The sequence below is a fragment of the Nicotiana tabacum genome, chromosome 21 (assembly GCF_000715075.1).
Source record: "Nicotiana tabacum cultivar K326 chromosome 21, ASM71507v2, whole genome shotgun sequence".
Taxonomy (NCBI): domain Eukaryota; kingdom Viridiplantae; phylum Streptophyta; class Magnoliopsida; order Solanales; family Solanaceae; genus Nicotiana; species Nicotiana tabacum.
In genome coordinates, this window is record NC_134100.1 from 12,731,950 (window position 1) to 12,752,678 (window position 20,729).

A 20,729-nucleotide genomic window follows, 5' to 3' on the forward strand; every position below is an offset into this window, starting at 1 on the left:
GTCCCTTTTCATTCTATCTTGTAGTGACATCCCTTATATCTTTTTTTGTTGATGTAAACATTCCGGAGTTAGAGCATTTTATTATATTCGTAGCTTGTGATTGGGTTTCAAGGTATTGGGAAAATGTATTAGTTTCGAGAATTTATATTGTATATGCCGGGCGGCATTTTTAAACGTTGTTATATCACTATATTTCTTTTTTAAATTGTTTTTATTCCGCAAATTGGTTTATCTTCCACAATATAGGCTTACCTAGTCGTAGAGATTAGGTATCGTCACGATGGTTCATGAAGAGCGAACCGGGATCGTGACAGTTAAACAGGAAGAACAAGACAGAACTCACAAGCTAGTAACTTCACTATTTCTATAAGAAATAAATCAGAGAACCTACTAACTAAATTCTCACTGTGTCCATATGATGTAGTCACCGAAATAATAAAGACACTTTTGCTGATAATACCAAATTATCTAAAAAATAACTACAGATAATCGTTCATACAAAATAGAATTACTAACATGAGAATTAATATTCCCTATGTTTCATTTTGTTTGAATCTTTGGAGTACGAGGGTTAAATTAACTAATTTTCGGTATGAATTGCGATATAGATTCTTTAAAAAATTTGAAATACAATTTACATATTTAAAAACTACATAAAAAGTGCTACAAGTTACAATAGCTAACAATTCAAAATATTTAAAAATTATTTATAAAAATATGTTAAAAAAAGTTATTTGACTTTCCAAAATAGTATGGTACGCCCCGCAACATTACGATGATGTTACACCTTGCAGTATTACATTACGATGATGTTACGCTTCGCAGTATTAAATTACGACGATGCTGCACCCTGTAGTATTGTACGTTGAATTTGTCGTAAGGTAATTGACATCAGTCCAATAAAAAGATTATTTGAAGATTATAAGGATTATGCTATTTCAAACAAATGATGAGTAAGTTCGTGAAGGTGAGAGGGGAAGCAAGTCAAAGAAAATGAATTTTCGTCCAAGTGTGGCATGTTGGGATAAAATATGGGCCGAACGTTAATACCCGATATTTATGGACTAGTACCATACAAGATACCATATGACCATGTCGATATGATGTATAAAGTGTATTAAAAAGGAGTAGTATTTTAAGTAATTTGAGACAATTCTTAATTATGTAGATAATTAATTAATTATTAGATTAGTAGAGAATTACCAAGTTAATCAAGAAATTGATAATTAATAATGATTTGGATAACTCTTAAGCATGATGTGGTAGCCATATAAAGCCCACATGATGATTATTCACTTACATACTATGTGGCATGTGTAGAGGAGTTGGTGGCTTACGAGGATGATTATGTATAACTAAGAGAAAATTGCATAAATTTGCCCAAAAAAAGCTTATGGATGAAGCTTGGCATTCAAATATTTTCCATATCAAAGATTACAATCAGAAGTGGGGGTTAGCCATTTATATAAGCTTTCAATACATTTCATTTTCAAAACACTTCAATCAAATTCTAAACATTACATTGATAACGTGATTTCTTCAACCAAAATCCAATGAGGTTCTTAGCACAATTAACACCGTGAGATTTTGCGATTCTTAATGAGTACAGTGCAACCTTTTCCAAGAATATCATACAGATTTTTTTCTACTCCTGGTATGTTAAGACTATCCCTTCTTTTTTTTGACATGATCTATACGACACGAACGAAACAAACAAATGCACAACTTTCATAAATGACTCTATTCATAGAAATACTAGAAATGCTTATGTTCTTGATTCCCCGTGTGTCACATTATTCTATCATCTGTTAATGGGTCTAAAAAATACGTAAGTTGGTAAGTTTGTTTCATGATATTAACCAGAGGCATAATGGCCTTATGACGTACCGAGAGATTTTATTAACGTATTTCATATGCATTTATACATGCACATTGACCCATGACCAGATGGCATTATATACGCGTATATATAGGTATATGAGAAAGGTCATGGTGTTATATACGCACCACCACCTGATCAGCTGGTATACGTTGATGATTTTCCCCACAATGGCAGAGATGATATGATGGGATACCCTCAGATGCCTGATGATATTATGAAACATGTACCTATGCACGACATGACATTCATACGCATATGCATGACACTATAATTATTTTATGATTTACAGAGTTATCCAGACTTACAGGTTGAGTCATTTACTCTATATTTCTTCCATACCTATTATGTACTTATTTATGTGTCTTACATACTCGGTACATTATTCGTACTGACGTCCCTTTTGCCTGGGGATGCTGCGTTTCATGCCCGCAGGTCCTGATAGACAGGCCGAGAGCCCTCCAAGTAGGCTATCAGCTCAGCGGAAGATGTTGGTGCGCTCCATTTACTTCGGAGTTGCTTGTTTGGTTAGTATGATTTAGACGTGTATTGTTTGGTATGGCGGGACTCTGTCCCGACCTTTAGGAAAATTATGTATTCTTAGAGGCTTGTAGACAGATGTCATATGCGTAAAAGATTATATGGCCTTGTCGGCCTATGTTCAGTATACGAGTGGTTATTTTGATCTTATAGGCCATTATGTTTTATGTATAAGTTGGTATCACATGTTGTATTCTACTTATCTCACGGCAGCTTTCCGGCTCAATTATCTATGATAGTATGACATAGATACGTTATGTGGTACTCGGTTGAGTAAGGTATCGGGTGCCTGTCGCGGCCCATCGGTTTGAGTCGTGACATAGTAATCGATTCATTCTTCTTAAAGGGCAGCCTAGTGAATAAGATTTCCCGTGTTCATACAGAATCTCGAGAAAAGCCATACCTTAAAGGTGTAATGTAGACGGTCTAACTTAATGCACTATCTTTTTTCTTCCATTTTATATAACACTTTCATTTTATCAATTTGAAGGAAAAAAAATAACTGTAGCATATTTTTCTATATTCAAAAACTCTTTAATATTTATATTTTTGGTTTACCTTATAAAGATATAAAATTTTAATCATCTTACAATATATAGTTGTACATTACTTTATACAACAAAAGTTTTCATTTTCTCAAATTTTGTGCCTAATGAATTATGATACAAATTTTATTTGTACCCGATACTTTTTGTTGAAACAGTATCCAATAATTACACTAACTATATCAACTTATCATGATTAAATAATTATATATTAATTAATTAAGTGAAAGAAGTTTATGTTATTACATTACGGGTATGAATAAATTTTTAGAGTCAATCACTATCATACTCTCTCCATTTCAATTTAAATGATCTAATTTTAGAAAGATTGTTTTTTTTAATCTTGTGATCTTAAATATAGTATGTAGCCATAAAAATTTCTAAATCTAAAGTTGCATTATTTTATAACATAAAATTATGTTAAAAGGGCAACAAATTTAACAGTGTGTTACAGCGATGGCAGTGGACTCTCCGCAGTAAAGGAACCAAAATGGATCAACAACAGCAGCAGAATCCTCCAACAGTTGATGATAAATCGCTGGAAAATAAACCCGGAATCATAATTCTTGGATCTCCCAACGTCGGCAAACGTACCCTTCTCTCCCGTAAGTAAACCCCAATTTTTCTTTTGCTATTATGTGTAGTTGAATTGTAATAAAAATTGGTCGAATATAGCAGAATAGGTATATATATATATGATTTATATAGTCGGCCCCAGCTAATCCTTTTATCTTTAATCCTTTTTTATTAATCCTGGTGTATTTGTGTCTAATTGGGGTAATTCTGATTTGGGTCGAGTTTCAACTTTCTTGTTGCATTTATTGTTTTTTTTTTAAAATTCTGAGTTCAATTCAACCCCATGTTTCCTTTACTATCATGTATAGTTATATTGTAATAATATTAACTGAATAAAACAGAATAGATATGGACGATTCATATAGAGAGGTTGATCGGTACATAAAGTTGTAATCTTTAGTTTTTTATATGGATCTTGGTGTATCTGTGTTTAGTTGAGGTAATTCCAATTTGGGTCGAGTTCATCTTTCTTGTTGCATTTGTTTTTGTTGGGAATATCTTAGATATTTAGCTGGATTCTAACTAAATGGGCCGAATAGAGCGGAATAAATACAGATGATTCATACAGAGAGGCTGATCATCTTACCTTATATTATGTGAACGTGGAAAAAAAGAGTCTTTTTGATGTATTCCATAGGTTTATTCACAGGAAGGGGGGAGAATCGAGCATAAGATGTATATAAAAGTAGAGTCTTATGCAAGTATATGAACTGGGGAAACCAAATAGCCTTATGCAAACGTACTTTCCTTTTAGGGGTTAAAACTGGTCTATTATTGGTTCTTTGGATTCTCTACTATTTGGTATATCACTTATATATGGGAGTCTAAAGCTAGTGAAGTAAGTCGCTTAAGATGGAGCGGATTCTGAATACATGTCCATGATGCCAATCTAAAGTTTTCCTGAAGGACCCAATTCTTATAATTTTTCCTGTTAGTCGAGTCCTGAAGAAGACAGGGATGTGACTTGCTACTTTGACTTGCTAATTAGTCCAAAATCCCATTCGACTTGCTACTTCATTGGAAAAGATCGGGATTAAGCAAAAGGTCCCTAAAGACTTGGACTATCCTACCCCTTTCCATCTGGTGGACTAAAGCGAGAAACAACAGATTTTTTGAAGACAAAATTCGAAACATTCTTAGCCTTTTAACATAGATGCATCTCTTTGTTAGCTTTTTGGTCCAACCTTACCATTGTACAAGATGTAGATGCAATAATTGATCTATTAGGGGAATTGCAATAACAACAACAACAATATAACAACAACAACAACAATATAACAGCAGCAACAACATACCCAGTGTAATTCCACATAGTGGGGTCTGGCGCAGTGCATGTTTTCCATTTATAAAAGTTATCTTATCTGTGGAGGTGATTCTATTTCATATTGCATTGCTAGATAATTTTCAATTTTTATTGAATGCAGGACTACTTTCAATAGATTCTGAAGATGCCTTTGATTCATCTTCTGACATCCTAGCCTATCCGTAAGTTGACAATGTATATTCCCCTCCCCCTTTATTTGCTATATTGTTGTAAAAGATGCTCTAGTATCTAAAACTCTCTTTTTATGTTAATATTATGCATCATTGAGTTGTTGACCAGGTGGACAATCAACACAAAGTATTATAATGCTGATGTTTCTATTTGGATGGCCCATCTTCATGAGGACTTCTCCATTGGAGCTTTGCCAGCATTTGACCACCTTATTGCATTGGTGTTGGTCTTCGATATTAGTGATGTAAGCCTGACCTTTATCTTTCCTCTTCGTTTCATTTCCTACTTTACCAAAGCTTCTCTGAAGGGTGATCCACGAGATTATAGACTCTACTTCCAGAAATGATGACTTCTCGTCTGCCACCATCTGCAGCTCTCATCTTTTGTTGCGCTGAAAGATTGGGTTTCTCGCACCGACATCCTTAAATTTGATATTTTGTTATGCATTGGCAACAAAGTGGACCTTCTTCCTGGTCATTCAGCTCATGTTGAATACAGACGACGCCTGTTAAAAAGTGCAGAGTCCTCTGGTACCCCGTATACAGAATTGGACTCTGGATTTTCTGAAACAGAAGGAAGCAGCTTATTAGGAGATGATGATACATCATTGGAGATTAAGAGGTCCTGCTTAGATTGGTGTCTCGAACACAACATAGAATATGTTGAAGCCTGTGCATCAAATGTTGATTTTGACAAGTGTATGTCTCTTGTTTTTGTCATGAGATTTCTGTCCTGCTTTGTCACAACTTTTCTTAATCCCCTTCTTTTGAATCTTTTATATTGGATGATAAAATCATTTGCTGTATCCACTTATATACGGGAGAAAAAGAGTTAAAGGAAGAGAATTTAGGTGGCTAAGGTTATCTACTCTGCTTTTTTGGTCATATAATTGCTAAGGGGAGTGTCTGAAAGTTCCCATTAGAGATTTTTATTCACTTTAATTCCAAGTTATTTTACTGTACTACCATTTATGAGATCTATGGCAACATCAATCATTATCTATACATTAGGTTTCGCAGTCTAGATCCACTTGGAGTCTTTTGCCGTACCAAGGTTGCCTGTTTTCATTAAATCTGTATTTAGAAAGATATTTACTTGAATATGTCCCTTGGTATGCATTTGTATTAATCTGCATTTGGCGATCTACTGTATAGGCAAATTGGAAAAATCTGTAATGTAATGGTCAACTGCATACCCCAATAGTTCACTCCCTCGGACTAAATGCCCACATTAATATCATTCACGAAAAATCCATGATACAACACATTTTGTGATATCAGTTGCTGCAAAGCTTTGGGACATGATGTCACATCGTGGCGTCATGCCGATTACACTTCTTATTGTATTCATGAGCTGGTTCTGGTTTGCCTTTTCAATGATGCTAGCTGAAATGGAAGTGTTCTTCCACCTTTTTTGACTTCTATTCTTTAGAATTCAGTAATAAAAAATATTTTTTACAGGTCTTTCTGTGGATGGTGATTCTCAGGGCGTTGAACGGCTCTTTGGGGCACTTTCAGCTTATATGTGGCCTGGAATGATCTTGAAGTCTGGTGATAGGATTACTGAACCTTCATTACCTGAACCACAAGGTTTTTATATTTTCTGTCGATGATGCAATTTTCTTGTTTGTACCTTTTTTGAGGGCCTATTCAAATGACCAAATGTTTTTCTGTGGCTCGCCTTTCAGAATTGTCAGATGAAGAATCTGATTTTGAACTTGAATACGAAATCTTATCTGCTGGCTCAGCCGATCCCTGGGATGACACAGATTTAGGATGGGTATCTGCAGATGTTCCCGGTGAAACCAGTGGAACAAAGGAATCAGTTCCCAGTGGAAAGAGTGGAACCGAGTTAATCGGACGAGAAATGCTACCGTCATCATCTGCATCTCAACTGGAAGGAGAAAGTGAAAGAAAAGAAATGCCCAGAGTAGATGCAGCTGATGATGAACCAGAGGATGATAAAGGAACAGCATTTGATTTTGAGAATTTGGAACAGTTAATGTCTGAGATCGGGAACGTCCGAGACAGCTTAAGGTTAATGCCAGACTTCCAAAGGAGGGAAATGGCTGCAAACTTGGCAATGAAAATGGCTGCCATGTTTGGTGATAGCAGTGGCGATGAAGGAGGTTTTGATTGATAGGAGACGCCCTATACAGTTCACTGATCAGGAATACCCCTCAGTTTCACTTCTTACGAAGCTGTTCATAATCTAAAGGAATCTGATAAGCGCGTTGTGCATTCATGTGAGGTAAGATCACTGAGCTATCTGTCAAAGACCTCTGCTACAGAATCCGATGCTTTATTTGTGTGGTTATGATCCACAGACAAAGCAATATTTACGAGTCCTAAGAGGTAATTGGAGTTGATAGAAATGTTTTTAGCATGTTCTGACTTCTATGTAGTTTTTCAGATTTACCTCCCAGAAACGATGTGTGTGTTGTTAGCAAGTCTAGTATGTTACGTTATGAGATCAGCTGCGACTATATTTATCGAACTTCTGGTTATGTTATGAGAATTAGCTGTTTTCTCTTGTGGGCAAGCCTAAGAGTAAATGGTGTTAATGCAGGCGGATCATGGATCACATATAGTAGGATTATACTCATTCTGATCACACTAACTCTAATTCATGAATCTGTATATGGGTTTGTCTAACTATTTAACAGTGTTTGGCAGCGAGTTTCTGCTCGCTGTTCCCATTTGCCTTAAATCCTGGTGACACATTTCAAGTCCACTAAAAATTTAACCTCATATAGGAATGGCACATTTCAAGAATGTTCCCTGCTTCTTGTCTCAAATGAAGCTTTTTCACGGAGTGGTTTCTGGTTTTATATAAAGGCAATGGAAAAACCAAGTTTCTAAAGGGGACGGGCGTCACACTCATTTTTATCTTGGTATGTCGCTATAGTGCGGGCCTTCATTCTTGAAAGGGCTAAAAGTAGCATTCACTTTGTTTATGGAAAGGAAAGAGAAGATCCTCGAATATTTTATCCACTGGGTGACCTTGTTATGTTTTCCAATCGCGTTTGAAATCTCTGACATATATGCTTTCACTCAAGGAGGTGGGAACATCGTAACATCGTTGGACAAATATGGCCATGTTGTACCTCACTCTCGTCTTCAATGGGTCTGCTCTTTCCTTTTTGGGAGCGTACGAAACTTTCCACCAGTAGTCTTATGGTTTGGAAGTTGTCAAACTGCTACTAGTGGAAGTTAATAGTGTGAAATAAACAGTTAAGAGATTTAGGTTTTTAAAGTGATGAGCTCAAAACCTTAGTGCAGGTCTTATTCACTCAGATATAGAAAGGTCTTAGAGTGGTACTGATATATCTTATGCACTTTTTCTGTCTTATTATCCAAACCCCTTTTATATGTAGTATCCTTCTGCTTGTTCTAGTGGTTACTTGCATTGAAATAATTGATTAGTGGGAATCTTTGCTAGATTTGTTTCCAACTTTCCATTCACCTACACAAGTTGATGATATTGACTATTGACAACACAAGTTAAGAAGATTCAACTTTAGTTGCCTTTTAGCTCAATTATTGATTTATAACACAATGAAATGATAGGTGGTATTTGTGATAAGTGGGTTTCTTCTCTATCTATACATATCCTTTTGGTTCATTGCTTTTTGGCAGAAATGGGATTGGTCTACAATTGTTTCCTGTATAGAAGCATCTTTAGCTTTGGGCGATCGATGACTAAAAAAAAAGGCAGTCCGATGTACTAAACTCCCACTATGCGCGGGGTTCGAAAAGGGCCGGACCACCAGGGCGATCGATGACTCTGGATGCTAAAACATTTACACTCAACTAATGTGTTTGTTTGATTGATTAATCAATCGACTAACCTCAATTCCAAAAAGTTAAAGTCTGTTTTTTAAGATCTTTTTATTACCAAAAAGTTAAAGATGGTTTGAGTATGTGAAAATGAGAAAGCCCACATGCCCCAGTTAAGAGGTGTGAGAGGTTGGCCTAAAGGTAAAAGTAGGCCAAGTAAGTAGTGGGAGAGGTGATTAGGCAGGGTATGAGTGTGGAGGTTGAGAATTAAGGTAGAAGGTTAGTAGGTAGTCAAACGTTTTTCTTTTTCTTTTCCAAAATTGATAATACTAGTGTTAGTATGGTATCTTTCTTATACTTAGATGTTATTACTACCTGTTGTTTGATTGATCTTTCGCGTCAGTTTTCTTAATATCTTGCTGGTGTTAGTGCTTGCTGACACTGCTCTATTCTTGAGCCAAGGACCTATTGGAAACAGCCTCTTTACCCTCCTAGGACTATTCTCTCCTGACTCTACTTGTGAGAATTCGGTGAATTTGTTATTGTTATTACTTACGTTTATTCATAACTCAATTTTGTCTTTTAAGGCCAACAATGTCTTCATTCTTTTAAGGCAAACTATCTAATGCGATTGCTTGCGCGATGTCTGAAAAGTTGATAATATTTGTTCTTCTTATGATGGAGTATATGATCTCATTTATTAACTTTTATTTAATAAATCTGACTTTAAATAGTGAGACACTAAACCTTGTATTAAAAGAGCAAAAATATGGATTTAATTCGACCCACGTATCAATTTCTCAACAATTGAGAGTAATATTTTCCTTGAACATGGATTGTCAAAAGAGAAAAAAGAAAATAAGGCACGGTACAGACAGAGAAGCCTCTCTGCTTTGGTTCGTTAGGAAAACTAAATTGTGCTTGGAAATACAAAAATAAAAATGAAATCTTCAACTTGGGGCAAACAATGTCTCCAGATTCCCAATTTACATCCTCCATTTCCTACCTTTCTCAATTCAACATATTTGGTACAACACAAGAATTTTTCCCTTTCGCTGCACGAAATCAATAGAATTTCTTAGCGATCGTACACCACTGCATAAGAGAGTACCTCTCATGTGAGGTCAAGTAATGATCAAAACTCAAGCAAGAAATACTGAAAAGCGGGAGGTCGTCTCCCAACACATTCACCTATAGTTGATCAGTCACATATTGAGGCATATCTTTTGAATGGTCATGTCAACGCCTCACATATTAGAGCTCTCGTTAATCGGAATTTTAATGGTTAAACCATTTCTTTAAACCAATTAGATCGGAGATGGTACGAACAAAAATTGTGATAGAGTGGTGAGTAGTCTTTCATATTTAACTAAAAATTTTGAGTGCAGAGTTCTGTTATAGAATCACCTTTGTTAAGAAATAGTGTACCCCAATGTGAAACTTTCATAAGCAAATTCAAATAACCAAAACAAAAGTTGAAGATGGTTGAAATTAACGAGAGATTTCGAATTTAACCACTGTTAATAAAAATACTCCTTGCAGGGAGTTTTCACCTTTTCTAGTGTCAGACATTTCACATAAATTCGAACTAATAGGAACATGTTATAAATATATTATATTATAGATGTTCATTTAGTACTCCGTTGTAAATAAGTTTCTTGAAAAAGCTTATCTATATGGGACTTCACCGTAAATATGTTTATCTATTTAGTGCTCTATTGGAAATAAGCTTCCTGAAGAAGCTTATCACTTCGGTACCCGGTTATGGATAAATATTACCCCCGATAGAAGATTATCTCTACCAGGTATAATAAGCTTATCCTTTCAGTACTCCATTATGGATAAACATTGCTCTCAGTAGAAGATTATCCATATCTGGTATAGTAGCAGCTTACACAACAACTTCATTTCTTTTATAAATAGAAGAGATTTCAGTTCATTATGTACATCAGTTTGAATTCGAATAATATAACAGTTTCTCTTTATACTTGTCTTTACTTTACAGTCTTTATTTTATAACACGTTATCAGCACGAGACTCTGACATCTCGAGCAAATACTTTGAAAGTATTAGAGGTAAGAACTTTCTTTTCCTAAATAATGTCAAATCTTTCTAAACTTGAATTTGTAGCTCTGGATATATCGGGCAAAAGCTACATGTCTTGGGTGCTTGATGCTGAAATTCATCTTGATGCGATGGGTCTGGCAGACACCATCAAGGATAAAAATCAGGCATCAAACCAAGACCGTGCCAAAGCAATGATATTCCTACGCCATCACCTTGATGAGGGCCTGAAAATGGAATATCTCACTATTAAAGATCCAGTCATACTGTGGAATAATTCGAAAGATAGATATGACCACCTGAAGATGGTCGTTCTTCCACATGCACATTATGATTGGACTCATCTAAGGCTACAAGATTTTAAATCTATCAGTGAGTATAATTCTGCTATGTCCAGAATTATTTTCCAATTGAAATTATGTGGTGATAATATTACTAATCGGATATGTTGGAGAAAACTTTCACCACTTTTCATGCCTCGAATATGCTCCTGCAGCAGCAATATCGAGAGATGAGATTTAAAAAGTATTCTGAACTTATCTCACATCTTCTTATAACAGAGCAACATAATGGACTATTAATGAAAAATCATGAAAGCCGACCTATTGGTTCTTGTCCATTCCCTGAAGTGAATGAGACGAACTTCCACTAAGCTAAACATGGAAGAGGTCGTGGCCCCAGTCGTGGTCATAGTCGTGGTCGGGGAAGAAACCCCAATCATGGTAATAATAATGCACCAAAAAAGCCTCCTCACCACCAACAATGGAAAAGGAAGGAACAAAAGCATGAAGCGGTGCAAGCGCCAAATGCAGAAAATGCATGCTATAGATATGGAGGAAAATGGCACTGGTCACGTACCTGTCGTACGACAAAGCACCTGGTTGAGCTTTATCAAGCCTCCCTGAAGAAGACAGAGAAAAATGCTGAAGCAAATTTTATTTCTGAAGATAATTTAGACTTCATGCATTTGGATGTAGCTGATTACTTTGCACTCCCAGAAGGAGAAACAAGTCATGTAATCGGTAGTGAATCTGTAGAAATGTAAATATTTTAATTTTTATTGTTTGTAATAGATAGTATGGTTATGTAATTGTTGTACATAAATAAAAGTTATGCTTTGATAATGATGTTTACTATAATATATTTTATTTATGTTATTTTGAAGAATATGGATAACCCTCAAATTATGTTTGGATCAAAGACAAATCATGAAGATATTTGTGTTATTCATAGTGGAACAACTCATGCCATATTCAACGATCAGAAATACTTTTCTTATTTGCATAAGGAAAAAACAAATGTTTCAACAATTTCTGGTAATATAAGCTTGATTGAAGGCTCCGGAAGAGCCATAATATTTATGTCTAAGGGAACAAAACTTATTATAGACAATGCATTGTTCTCCTCCAAGTCCCGAAGAAACTTGCTGAGTTTTATAGATATCCACCGAAATGGGTATCATGTTGAGATAATAGATGAAATGAACAGGGAATATCTTTGTATTACAAAGAATATTTCTTGCCAGAAATGCATTGTAGAAAAGTTACCAACTTTATCTTCTGGCTTATACTATTCAAAAATTAGTACAATTGAAGCACACTATATCATAAACCAGAAGTTTACGGATTCAAATACTTTTGTGCTTTGGCATGGCCGTTTGGGCCATCCCGGATCAATAATGATGAGACGAATTACTGAAAATTCGAGTGGGCATCCATTAAAGAACTTGAAAATTCTTACAAATGACGAATTTTCTTGTGATGCTTGTGATCAAGGAAAAATGATCACTAGACCATCACCAATGAAGGTTGGTATTGAATCCCCTGCCTTTTTAGAGCGTATACATGGGGATATATGTGGACCTATTCACCCACCAAGTGGGTTGTTTAGATATTTTATGGTCCTAATAGATGCATCTTCAAGATGGTCTCATGTGTGCCTACTATCATCTCGCAACCTAGCGTTTGCAAAGCTGTTAGCCCAAATAATTCGATTAAGGGCACAATTCCCAGATTATCCTATAAAGGCTATTCGCCTTGATAATGCTGGAGAATTATCATCTCAAGCTTTTGATGATTATTGTCTATCCGTTGGGATAAAAGTTGAACATCCTGTAGCTTATGTTCATACTCAAAATGGCCTTGCAGAGTCATCTATTAAACGCCTGCAATTGATAGCAAGACCACTACTTATGAAAACAAAATTGCCCATTACTGCTTGGGGCCATGCTATCTTGCATGCAGCATCACTTATCCGTCTCAGACCGACACATTATAATAAATATTCTCCGTCACAGTTAGTTTTTGGTCATGAACCAAATATTGCCCATCTACGAATTTTCGGATGTGCTGTATATGTGCCAGTAGCACCACCACAACGTAGTAAGATGGGACCACAAAGAAGGATTGTAATATATGTTGGGTTTGAATCACCCTCTATTATTCGCTATCTTGAACCATTGACAGGAGATTTATTTACTGCTCAATTTGCAGATTGTCGGTTTGATGAAACAAATTTTCCACAATTAGAGGGAGAGAAAAAAAGAAATCAAAAGAGAAATTGTGTGGAAAATTTCATCATTATCTCACTTTGATCCCCGTACCCCTATATGTAATCAGGAGGTCCAGAAGATCATCCCTTCACAGAATATAACAAATCAAATACCAGACGCATTTACTGATTTGAAAAGGATAACTAAGTCACATATCCCAGCAGAGAATGTGCCTATCCGAATTGATGTCCCAGTAGGACCATTTACTAGCATGAGAGATAGTGAACCTAAAGCACGCCTGAAGCGTGGTAGGCCTTTGCGTTCTAAGGATCGAAATCCTCGAAAAAGAAAATCGACAAATGATCAAAACGATACTATGAAGGGATCTCCTGAAGAGAACCAAAATCTGATTAGTTCTGAGATTCCTGAAGAAATCAATGAACCCGAAGCTCATGTGAGTGATGAACTTTTAATAAGTTCGATCGATGATGGGATTAATTTAAATCAATTTTAAATAGTGGTGGATAATATTTTTGCATATAATGTTGCGCTTAATATTATGCATGATAGTGAGGATCTTGAATGTCGACAAAGATCTGATTGGCTAAAATGGCAAGAGACAATTCAATCGGAGTTGAAGTTACTTGCTAAAAGAGAGGTCTTTGGACCAGTAGTCCAAACACCTGCTGGTATAAAACCAGTTGGTCATAAATGAGTTTTTGTGCAAAAAAAAGAATGATAAAAATAAAGTTGAAAGATACAAAGCTCGCCTTGTTGCACAAGGATTCTCACAACGACCTGGAGTCGATTTTGATGAAACATATTCACCTGTTATGGATGCCATAACATTTCGATATCTCATCAATTTAGCACTATATGAAAAGCTTGAAATACATCTAATAGATGTAGTTACAGCTTATCTGTACGGTTCACTTGATAATGAAATTTATATGAAAATCCCTGAAGGATTTAAAATGCATGAAGCAAAATCTCAGGAAAGGTATTCAATCAGATTACAAAGATCTTTGTACGGTTTAAAGGAATCTGGGCGCATGTGGTATAATCGCCTTAGTGAATATTTGCTGAAAGAAGGTTATATAAATGATGTTATTTGTCTATGTATTTTTATAAAGAAAATGACATCAGAATTTGTTATACTTGTTGTTTATGTTGATGACATAAATCTTGTTGGAACTCCAGAAGAGCTCCAAAAGGCAATTGAATATCTTAAGAAAGAATTTGAGATGAAAGATCTTGGAAAGACAAAACTTTGTCTTGGTCTGCAAATTGAACATTTAGCAGACGGGATCTTTATCCATCAATCTGTGATTGCCTATACAGAAAGGGTCTTAAAATGCTTTTACATGGACAAAGCGCACTCATTGAGTACACCAATGGTTGTTCGATCACTTGAAGTGAATAAGGATTTGTTCCGACCTCCAGAAGAGGAAGAGGAACTCCTTGGTCCCGAAGTACCCTATCTCAGTGCAATTGGTGCACTAATGTATCTTGCTAATGCTACAAGGCCTGACATAGCATTTTATGTTAATTTACTAGCAAGATATAGTTCTTCTCCTACACGGAGACATTGGAACGGGATTAAGCATATATTGCGATATTTAAAGGGAACTCTTGATATGAGTTTGTTTTATGCTAACAAAAATAGTGCAGACCTTATTGGTTATGCAGATGCAGGTTATTTATCTGATCCCCATAAAGCTCGATCTCAAACCGGCTACGTGTTTACATATGGAGGTACTATCATATCATGGCGCTCCACAAAGCAATCTATTGTTGCTACTTCTTCAAATCACGCTGAGATAATAGTTATTCATGAAGCAAGTAGGGAATGCGTATGATTGAGATCAATAATTCATTTTATTCGAGAAAAATGTGGTTTGGAATGTGAGAAAAGACCCACAATTTTATACGAAGACAATGTTGCATGCATAGCCCAATTGAATGGAGGATTTATAAAAGGAGATAGAATGAAGCACATTTCACCAAAATTATTCTACACACACGATCTTCAGAAAAGTGATGACATTGATGTGTAACAAATCCGTTCAAGTGATAATCCAGCAGATTTATTCATTAAATCTTTGCCAACTTCAACTTTTGAGAAGATGGTATACAAGATTGGAATGCGGAGACTCAAATATTTGAAACAAGGTTTTCATCAAGGGGAGTAAAATACGCGATGCACTCTTTTTCCCTTACGAAGGTTTTTTCCTATGGGGTTTTCCTTATAAGGTTTTTAATGAGGCACCTAGCAATGCGTCTGACTAAATATGTGCTCTTTTTCCTTCACTGGGATTTTTTCCCACGTGGTTTTTCCTAGTAAGGTTTTAATGAGGCACATTATCTTTTAATGAACATCCAAGGGGGAGTGTTATAAATATATTATATTATGGATGTTCATTTAGTACTCCGTTGTAAATAAACTTCTTGAAGAAACTTATCCATATGGGACTCCACCGTAAATATGTTTATCTATTTAGTACTCTATTGAAAATAAGCTTCCTGAAGAAGCTTATCACTTCGGTATCCGGTTATGGATAAATATTACCCCCGGTAGAAGATTATTCATACCGGGTATAATAAACTTATCCTTTCAGTACTCTATTATGGATAAACATTGCTCTCCGTAGAAGATTATCCATATCTGGTATAGTATCAGCTTACACAGCAGCTTCCTTTCTTCTATAAATAGAAGAGATTTCAGTTCTTTATGTACATTAATTTGAATTCGAATAATATAACAGTTTCTCTCTATACTTGTCTTTACTTTATAGTCTTTATTTTATAACAGAACAATAATTATCACCATTAATGTCGATATTTCACATAAATCTCGAACTAGAAGGACCAATAAATTTCAGACATTTTAGCCGAAAATTAAAATAAAATAAATGTAACACTCCTGCAGCTTTCTTCGGGTCAATTATTCCATTTTTGTCGCCTTCTAGACTCTCATTACAATCAGAACCGGAATATCTTCATCCTTATCCAATTCTCCTCGAGCTCATGTGGGCACCATTTCCAACAGCGGACAAAAGTCCGTTACCGTTTACAGTTACAATATAACAGTCGGTACACTTTTCGTGTTAACTCCGTTACTTTTCGGATTTCTTACAGCCAAAGGTTACTTAGCTTGTACTGGAAGATATATGACAAGAACGAGATTCGGCCGGCGGTAGAATTGAACCACCGTTAGAGTCGCCGAAAAATGGAGTAAATTCGCCGCACTTCCGGCACCGAGAACGAGTACCGACGAGGATCTGCCGGCAGGAAGGACACGACGCGTGCGACGCAAGCCACGTGTCCACACACTGAAGGTGAAACACGTGTCCGCATTGCGGCAGCACGCGTATTTCATCTCCCTGAACGTACTCCACCAGACAAATCGCGCACTCCGCCGTGACCGCCGACGCACCATTCCCCGCAACGGTAGAAGAAGGATCGTACTTGTACTTCGGTAAGGACTTCAAAACTTTCTTCTTCAGTCCTTTATTCGCCGGCGGCATATTTTCCGGCGTGCCTCGCCGGAGCCAAGTGCAACGAGCTACTACAATGAGACCTGAGACACAGATTACTGCGCAGAGTAAAGCGGCTAAGATGACGACGAAGTCGGATTCGGCTGTCACAGAATACGGTGGCTCAGCGTCCGCTTCCACTGCAGCGGGATTTGGCGGCGGCGGTGAAGTGGAGGAAGAGTTGGTGGTGTTTAGCAGGAATCTAGGTGGTCGAGTCATAATTTAGCGACAGATGTAATAATTGTGGCTAAGGGGTTTTATATTTCAAGAGGAAGTTGAAATGTCGTTAAGGATAAAGGACAGAGTTAGCTAAGATATATATAAGTGTCAGGTCAGTCAGCTGTGGATATTATAAATATATAGTGGGCAGATGGAGTTGTTGTGAGGGTTGAAGGGAAGGTGGTTTGGGGTGGTAGGGTAAGACAACCTAAAGCTCTATGTAAAAAAAAAAATAATAGTATGAATTAAGTATAACAATAACAACAACAAATCCAGTTTAATCCAATAAGTAAGGTCTCAAGAGGGTAGCGTGTACGCAGACCTTACCCCTACCCTATAAAGGTAGAAAGAATGTGTCTGATAGACTCTCGGTTCAAGTAACAGTAAAAATAAAGCAACAAGAAATAGCAACAACAATGTAATAGGGAAATTAAGTAAAAAATAAAAATTGATATATCACCTAAATCAATACTATAAGTTACGTAACTAATATGGTAAGTATTGTCTAACACCATATAAGGAGACAAGTGACACCGATTAAATATTTGTAGCATGAACAATATAACATAGGAGCCAATAGTGCAAGTCAAGAAATACAAATGGACTTGACTTTAATATCATGTAAAAATTAGACGTTTGACCAAGTTCAGTTATGAAAACTAGTTCATGAGTGGAATATTGTCAAATATGATACCTATAAGAAATAACTACATTATATTAGTGATGATAAGTATTAATATGAAAGTGAATTTTCGTAAAATATATTATATCATATAAAGTGGAATTAGTTTTTCTTTTGACCATCGAGTATCTAGAATTATTAGCTCAATATTACCTTCGTATAGGGGGTCACCGCCCCCTGTAATTTCGAAAAAGAAAGCTTATGCAACTACATTGGTCAATTTGGAGGTATAATTTGATTTTAGAGTGTTGTCTGGTTCGATTCCTACCTTAACATTTGCTCAAAATTTTATTCCATAATGGTGCCCGTCATTTTTAAATCTTGGGTTGCCTATGTAATGAAGTCCATGGTATTGTCAAACATGGAGGCAGGTGTTGTCACCAACAAAACCACTCTAAAATAAGGGTTGAGGAAGAGGCACAAAAAAGATTGGCTCCCAAATAATGTGTCGCATATGTAGTGTGAAAAGTTGTCTTTTATTTATTTATTTATTTATTTTTAGCTTTATCTCTTGAGATAAGAGAAAGAAGCGAGCTTATAGACTGTCCAATTAGGACACAGTATTTTAGATCATTTGTATCAATTTTACTTTATGTTCCAACTTGAAGGCATCAATTATAAAAGTTTAAAATTACAAAGACGATAGAAACTTTTTTCCAAAAAAGGAAGAAAAAAGGATGGATTGATTTGATTTCACTACGTGCGACAAAAGTTAGGAAGTCTTGCCCAATTGATTCAACTGTCAGTCAATTTGTATTTCTTTTCAAATGATTAACGAGAAATTTTATTTTATGTCACGTAATCAAAGTGTAACAACAAGGATATAATTGACCAAACTATTTACGGATAGTATATTTAGGATAGGGGTGTACAAATCGAGCCGAAAAATCGTACCAAATCGAAAAGTCAAACCAAACCGATTAAAAAATCCGACTATGTTTGGTTTGATTTGGTTTGGTATTGAGTAAAAAAACCCGAACCAAACCGACATATAAATATATAATTTTTATATATACTTTCAAAATTTTTTATAGAATTTTCTTTAAAAAATATCTAGAAATATTTGGGATTCTCTTATGTGATATAATATTTAATAAAATATGAAGTGCTCCATATTTATTAACCTTAAAAAATGGGTTGTATGATCACTTTCTTAGCAAATATTACTGAAACGCGTCAATCTCTTTAATCTTCCATATTCATATGTCAAGATCTATTAAATTCTTATATCTTTTTCGAATTTGAAGTGGTTATTATTATTTAGGTATCATATTGATTTTTATGTTCAATTACTAAATTCGATTAACCTTGAAAGTGTACATCAACAAAAACTTATTGTCAGACGACTAAAAAAATAACTTTCATGTGTTACTAAGTAGATTCTCTCGTAAGAATATTTAATAGATAATATGTTTGTCAATTTTTTATATTTTTACTAAACATATGTTTACTTATAAAAAATTTAACAAAATAAGATTGAAATAATATTTAAATAACAAGAAATCCGAAAACCCGAAAAATCCGCCAAAACCGAACCAATCTAACCCGATATAGTTGGTTTGGTTCGGTTTTGATAAAAACCGAACCAACCCGATCCATATATACCCCTAATTTAGGCCATTAGCATCATCAAGGGCAAATTTGACCCAATTACCTTTGACACGTGACAATTTCTAGTGCTAATAAGTTCTGTTCGTTAATAAGAACAAACATAGGCACCATCAAGTGAACTGCAGTGGATGAGGCTACTCCTCCCTTAATCAGAGGTCTCGAGTTCGAGTCTTGGGTATGGAAAAATCCTTGGTAGGGAGCGCTTCCCTTCGAATGGAGCCTTACCCAATGCGAATCCGGATATAATCGGGCTCTAATGCGGATACCGGACACCGAGTGAGAACCAAAAAAAAGAACAAACATAGGCTAATTTAACAGCGACATAGACGTAATGACCCCCAACTATTAATGAGGGATAAATTTAAAGTACCATTTCACATAGTTTATGAACAAATTTAACCATTTTCTCTATATTTTATTCCTCACTTTTCTGTTCTCTTATTTCTTTTTTCTTCTGTTTCTATTTGTTTGAAGAATGTGGTGATTCACATCAGAGATGGCTCAAAAAATTGGTGGCCTAAAGCCAAACTTTAAGAAGAGGCCTTTAACTTTTATAAACAAAATTTTATATGTTTTTCTTCTCGTTGTTAAGGTGATATATAGACCATCTTATAGGTATCTTGATTAGGCACTGAATTACTAGCTAGAGCGAAGATATCTGATGACTCTACTCATCAAAACTACGATATTATTAACACTCATGGTCAAGATAATTTTTATAAGTTTTTATCGATCATCTAATGATCTCGCTTTTGTTAAGTATATGTTAAAATATATTTAGATATTTAGAATAGTTTAAGTCTATTTTGAACTGAAACAGCAGTTGATTCACTCTTTTGTAAGAAATATCAACTCTAAAAAAAACTACAAAAGACTTTCACCCTCTTCTTGCCTTTTGTGGTCTTTTCATTAAATATCTTAATTAAGAAAAATTGAACTTTAGAATTACCTTTTTTGGCTTTATGTTAATAAGAAAGCTTCACATAAGTTATGTTGGTTATGTAACAGTAAAAATTATGTTGACACCAAATCGAGCAATTTTTAATTTTAGTAATTAAAAAACTAAAGTGAAAATGCAAAGTGATACGTGTACATAATGTAAGGCACTTGCATAATTAATATGAAATAAACGCTGGATATAAAAAAAAAATTAAAATTTCTCATAATTAGCCGTTAAAATTGACAACAGATAGTATTATCAATTATGCATGTGATAAATTAGTAATCTTTACGCAAGTTAGAGTGGAAACAAATATTGTTTACATAATTTTGGATAATTTGAATCGAAAACGGAATCTCTTCGCCATCGTTG

General features: G+C 35.4%; 2 protein-coding genes across 3 annotated transcripts; one reads left to right on the plus strand and one right to left on the minus strand.

The window, feature by feature from the left end:
• Positions 1–3,303: 3,303 nt before the first annotated feature.
• Positions 3,304–7,576, plus strand: LOC107807255 (uncharacterized). 2 transcript variants are annotated; one of them, XM_016631602.2, is made up of 6 exons: positions 3,304–3,569; positions 4,965–5,025; positions 5,144–5,279; positions 5,409–5,733; positions 6,496–6,624; positions 6,723–7,576. In XM_016631602.2, exons 1-6 carry the CDS (start codon positions 3,455–3,457, stop codon positions 7,172–7,174), a joined length of 1,218 nt encoding a protein of 405 aa, XP_016487088.1. In that variant the 5' UTR covers positions 3,304–3,454; the 3' UTR covers positions 7,175–7,576. The 2 variants fall into 2 exon arrangements, with proteins under 2 accessions (XP_016487088.1, XP_016487089.1); XM_016631603.2 differs by having other exon boundaries at positions 3,407–3,569; positions 4,965–5,038.
• An 8,437-nt stretch (positions 7,577–16,013) lies between these two features.
• LOC107807258 (RING-H2 finger protein ATL8) lies at positions 16,014–17,245 on the minus strand. Its single transcript, XM_016631609.2, has one exon. It carries the CDS (start codon positions 17,122–17,124, stop codon positions 16,519–16,521), a length of 606 nt encoding a protein of 201 aa, XP_016487095.1. The 5' UTR covers positions 17,125–17,245; the 3' UTR covers positions 16,014–16,518.
• Between the last annotated feature and the right edge of the window lie 3,484 nt (positions 17,246–20,729).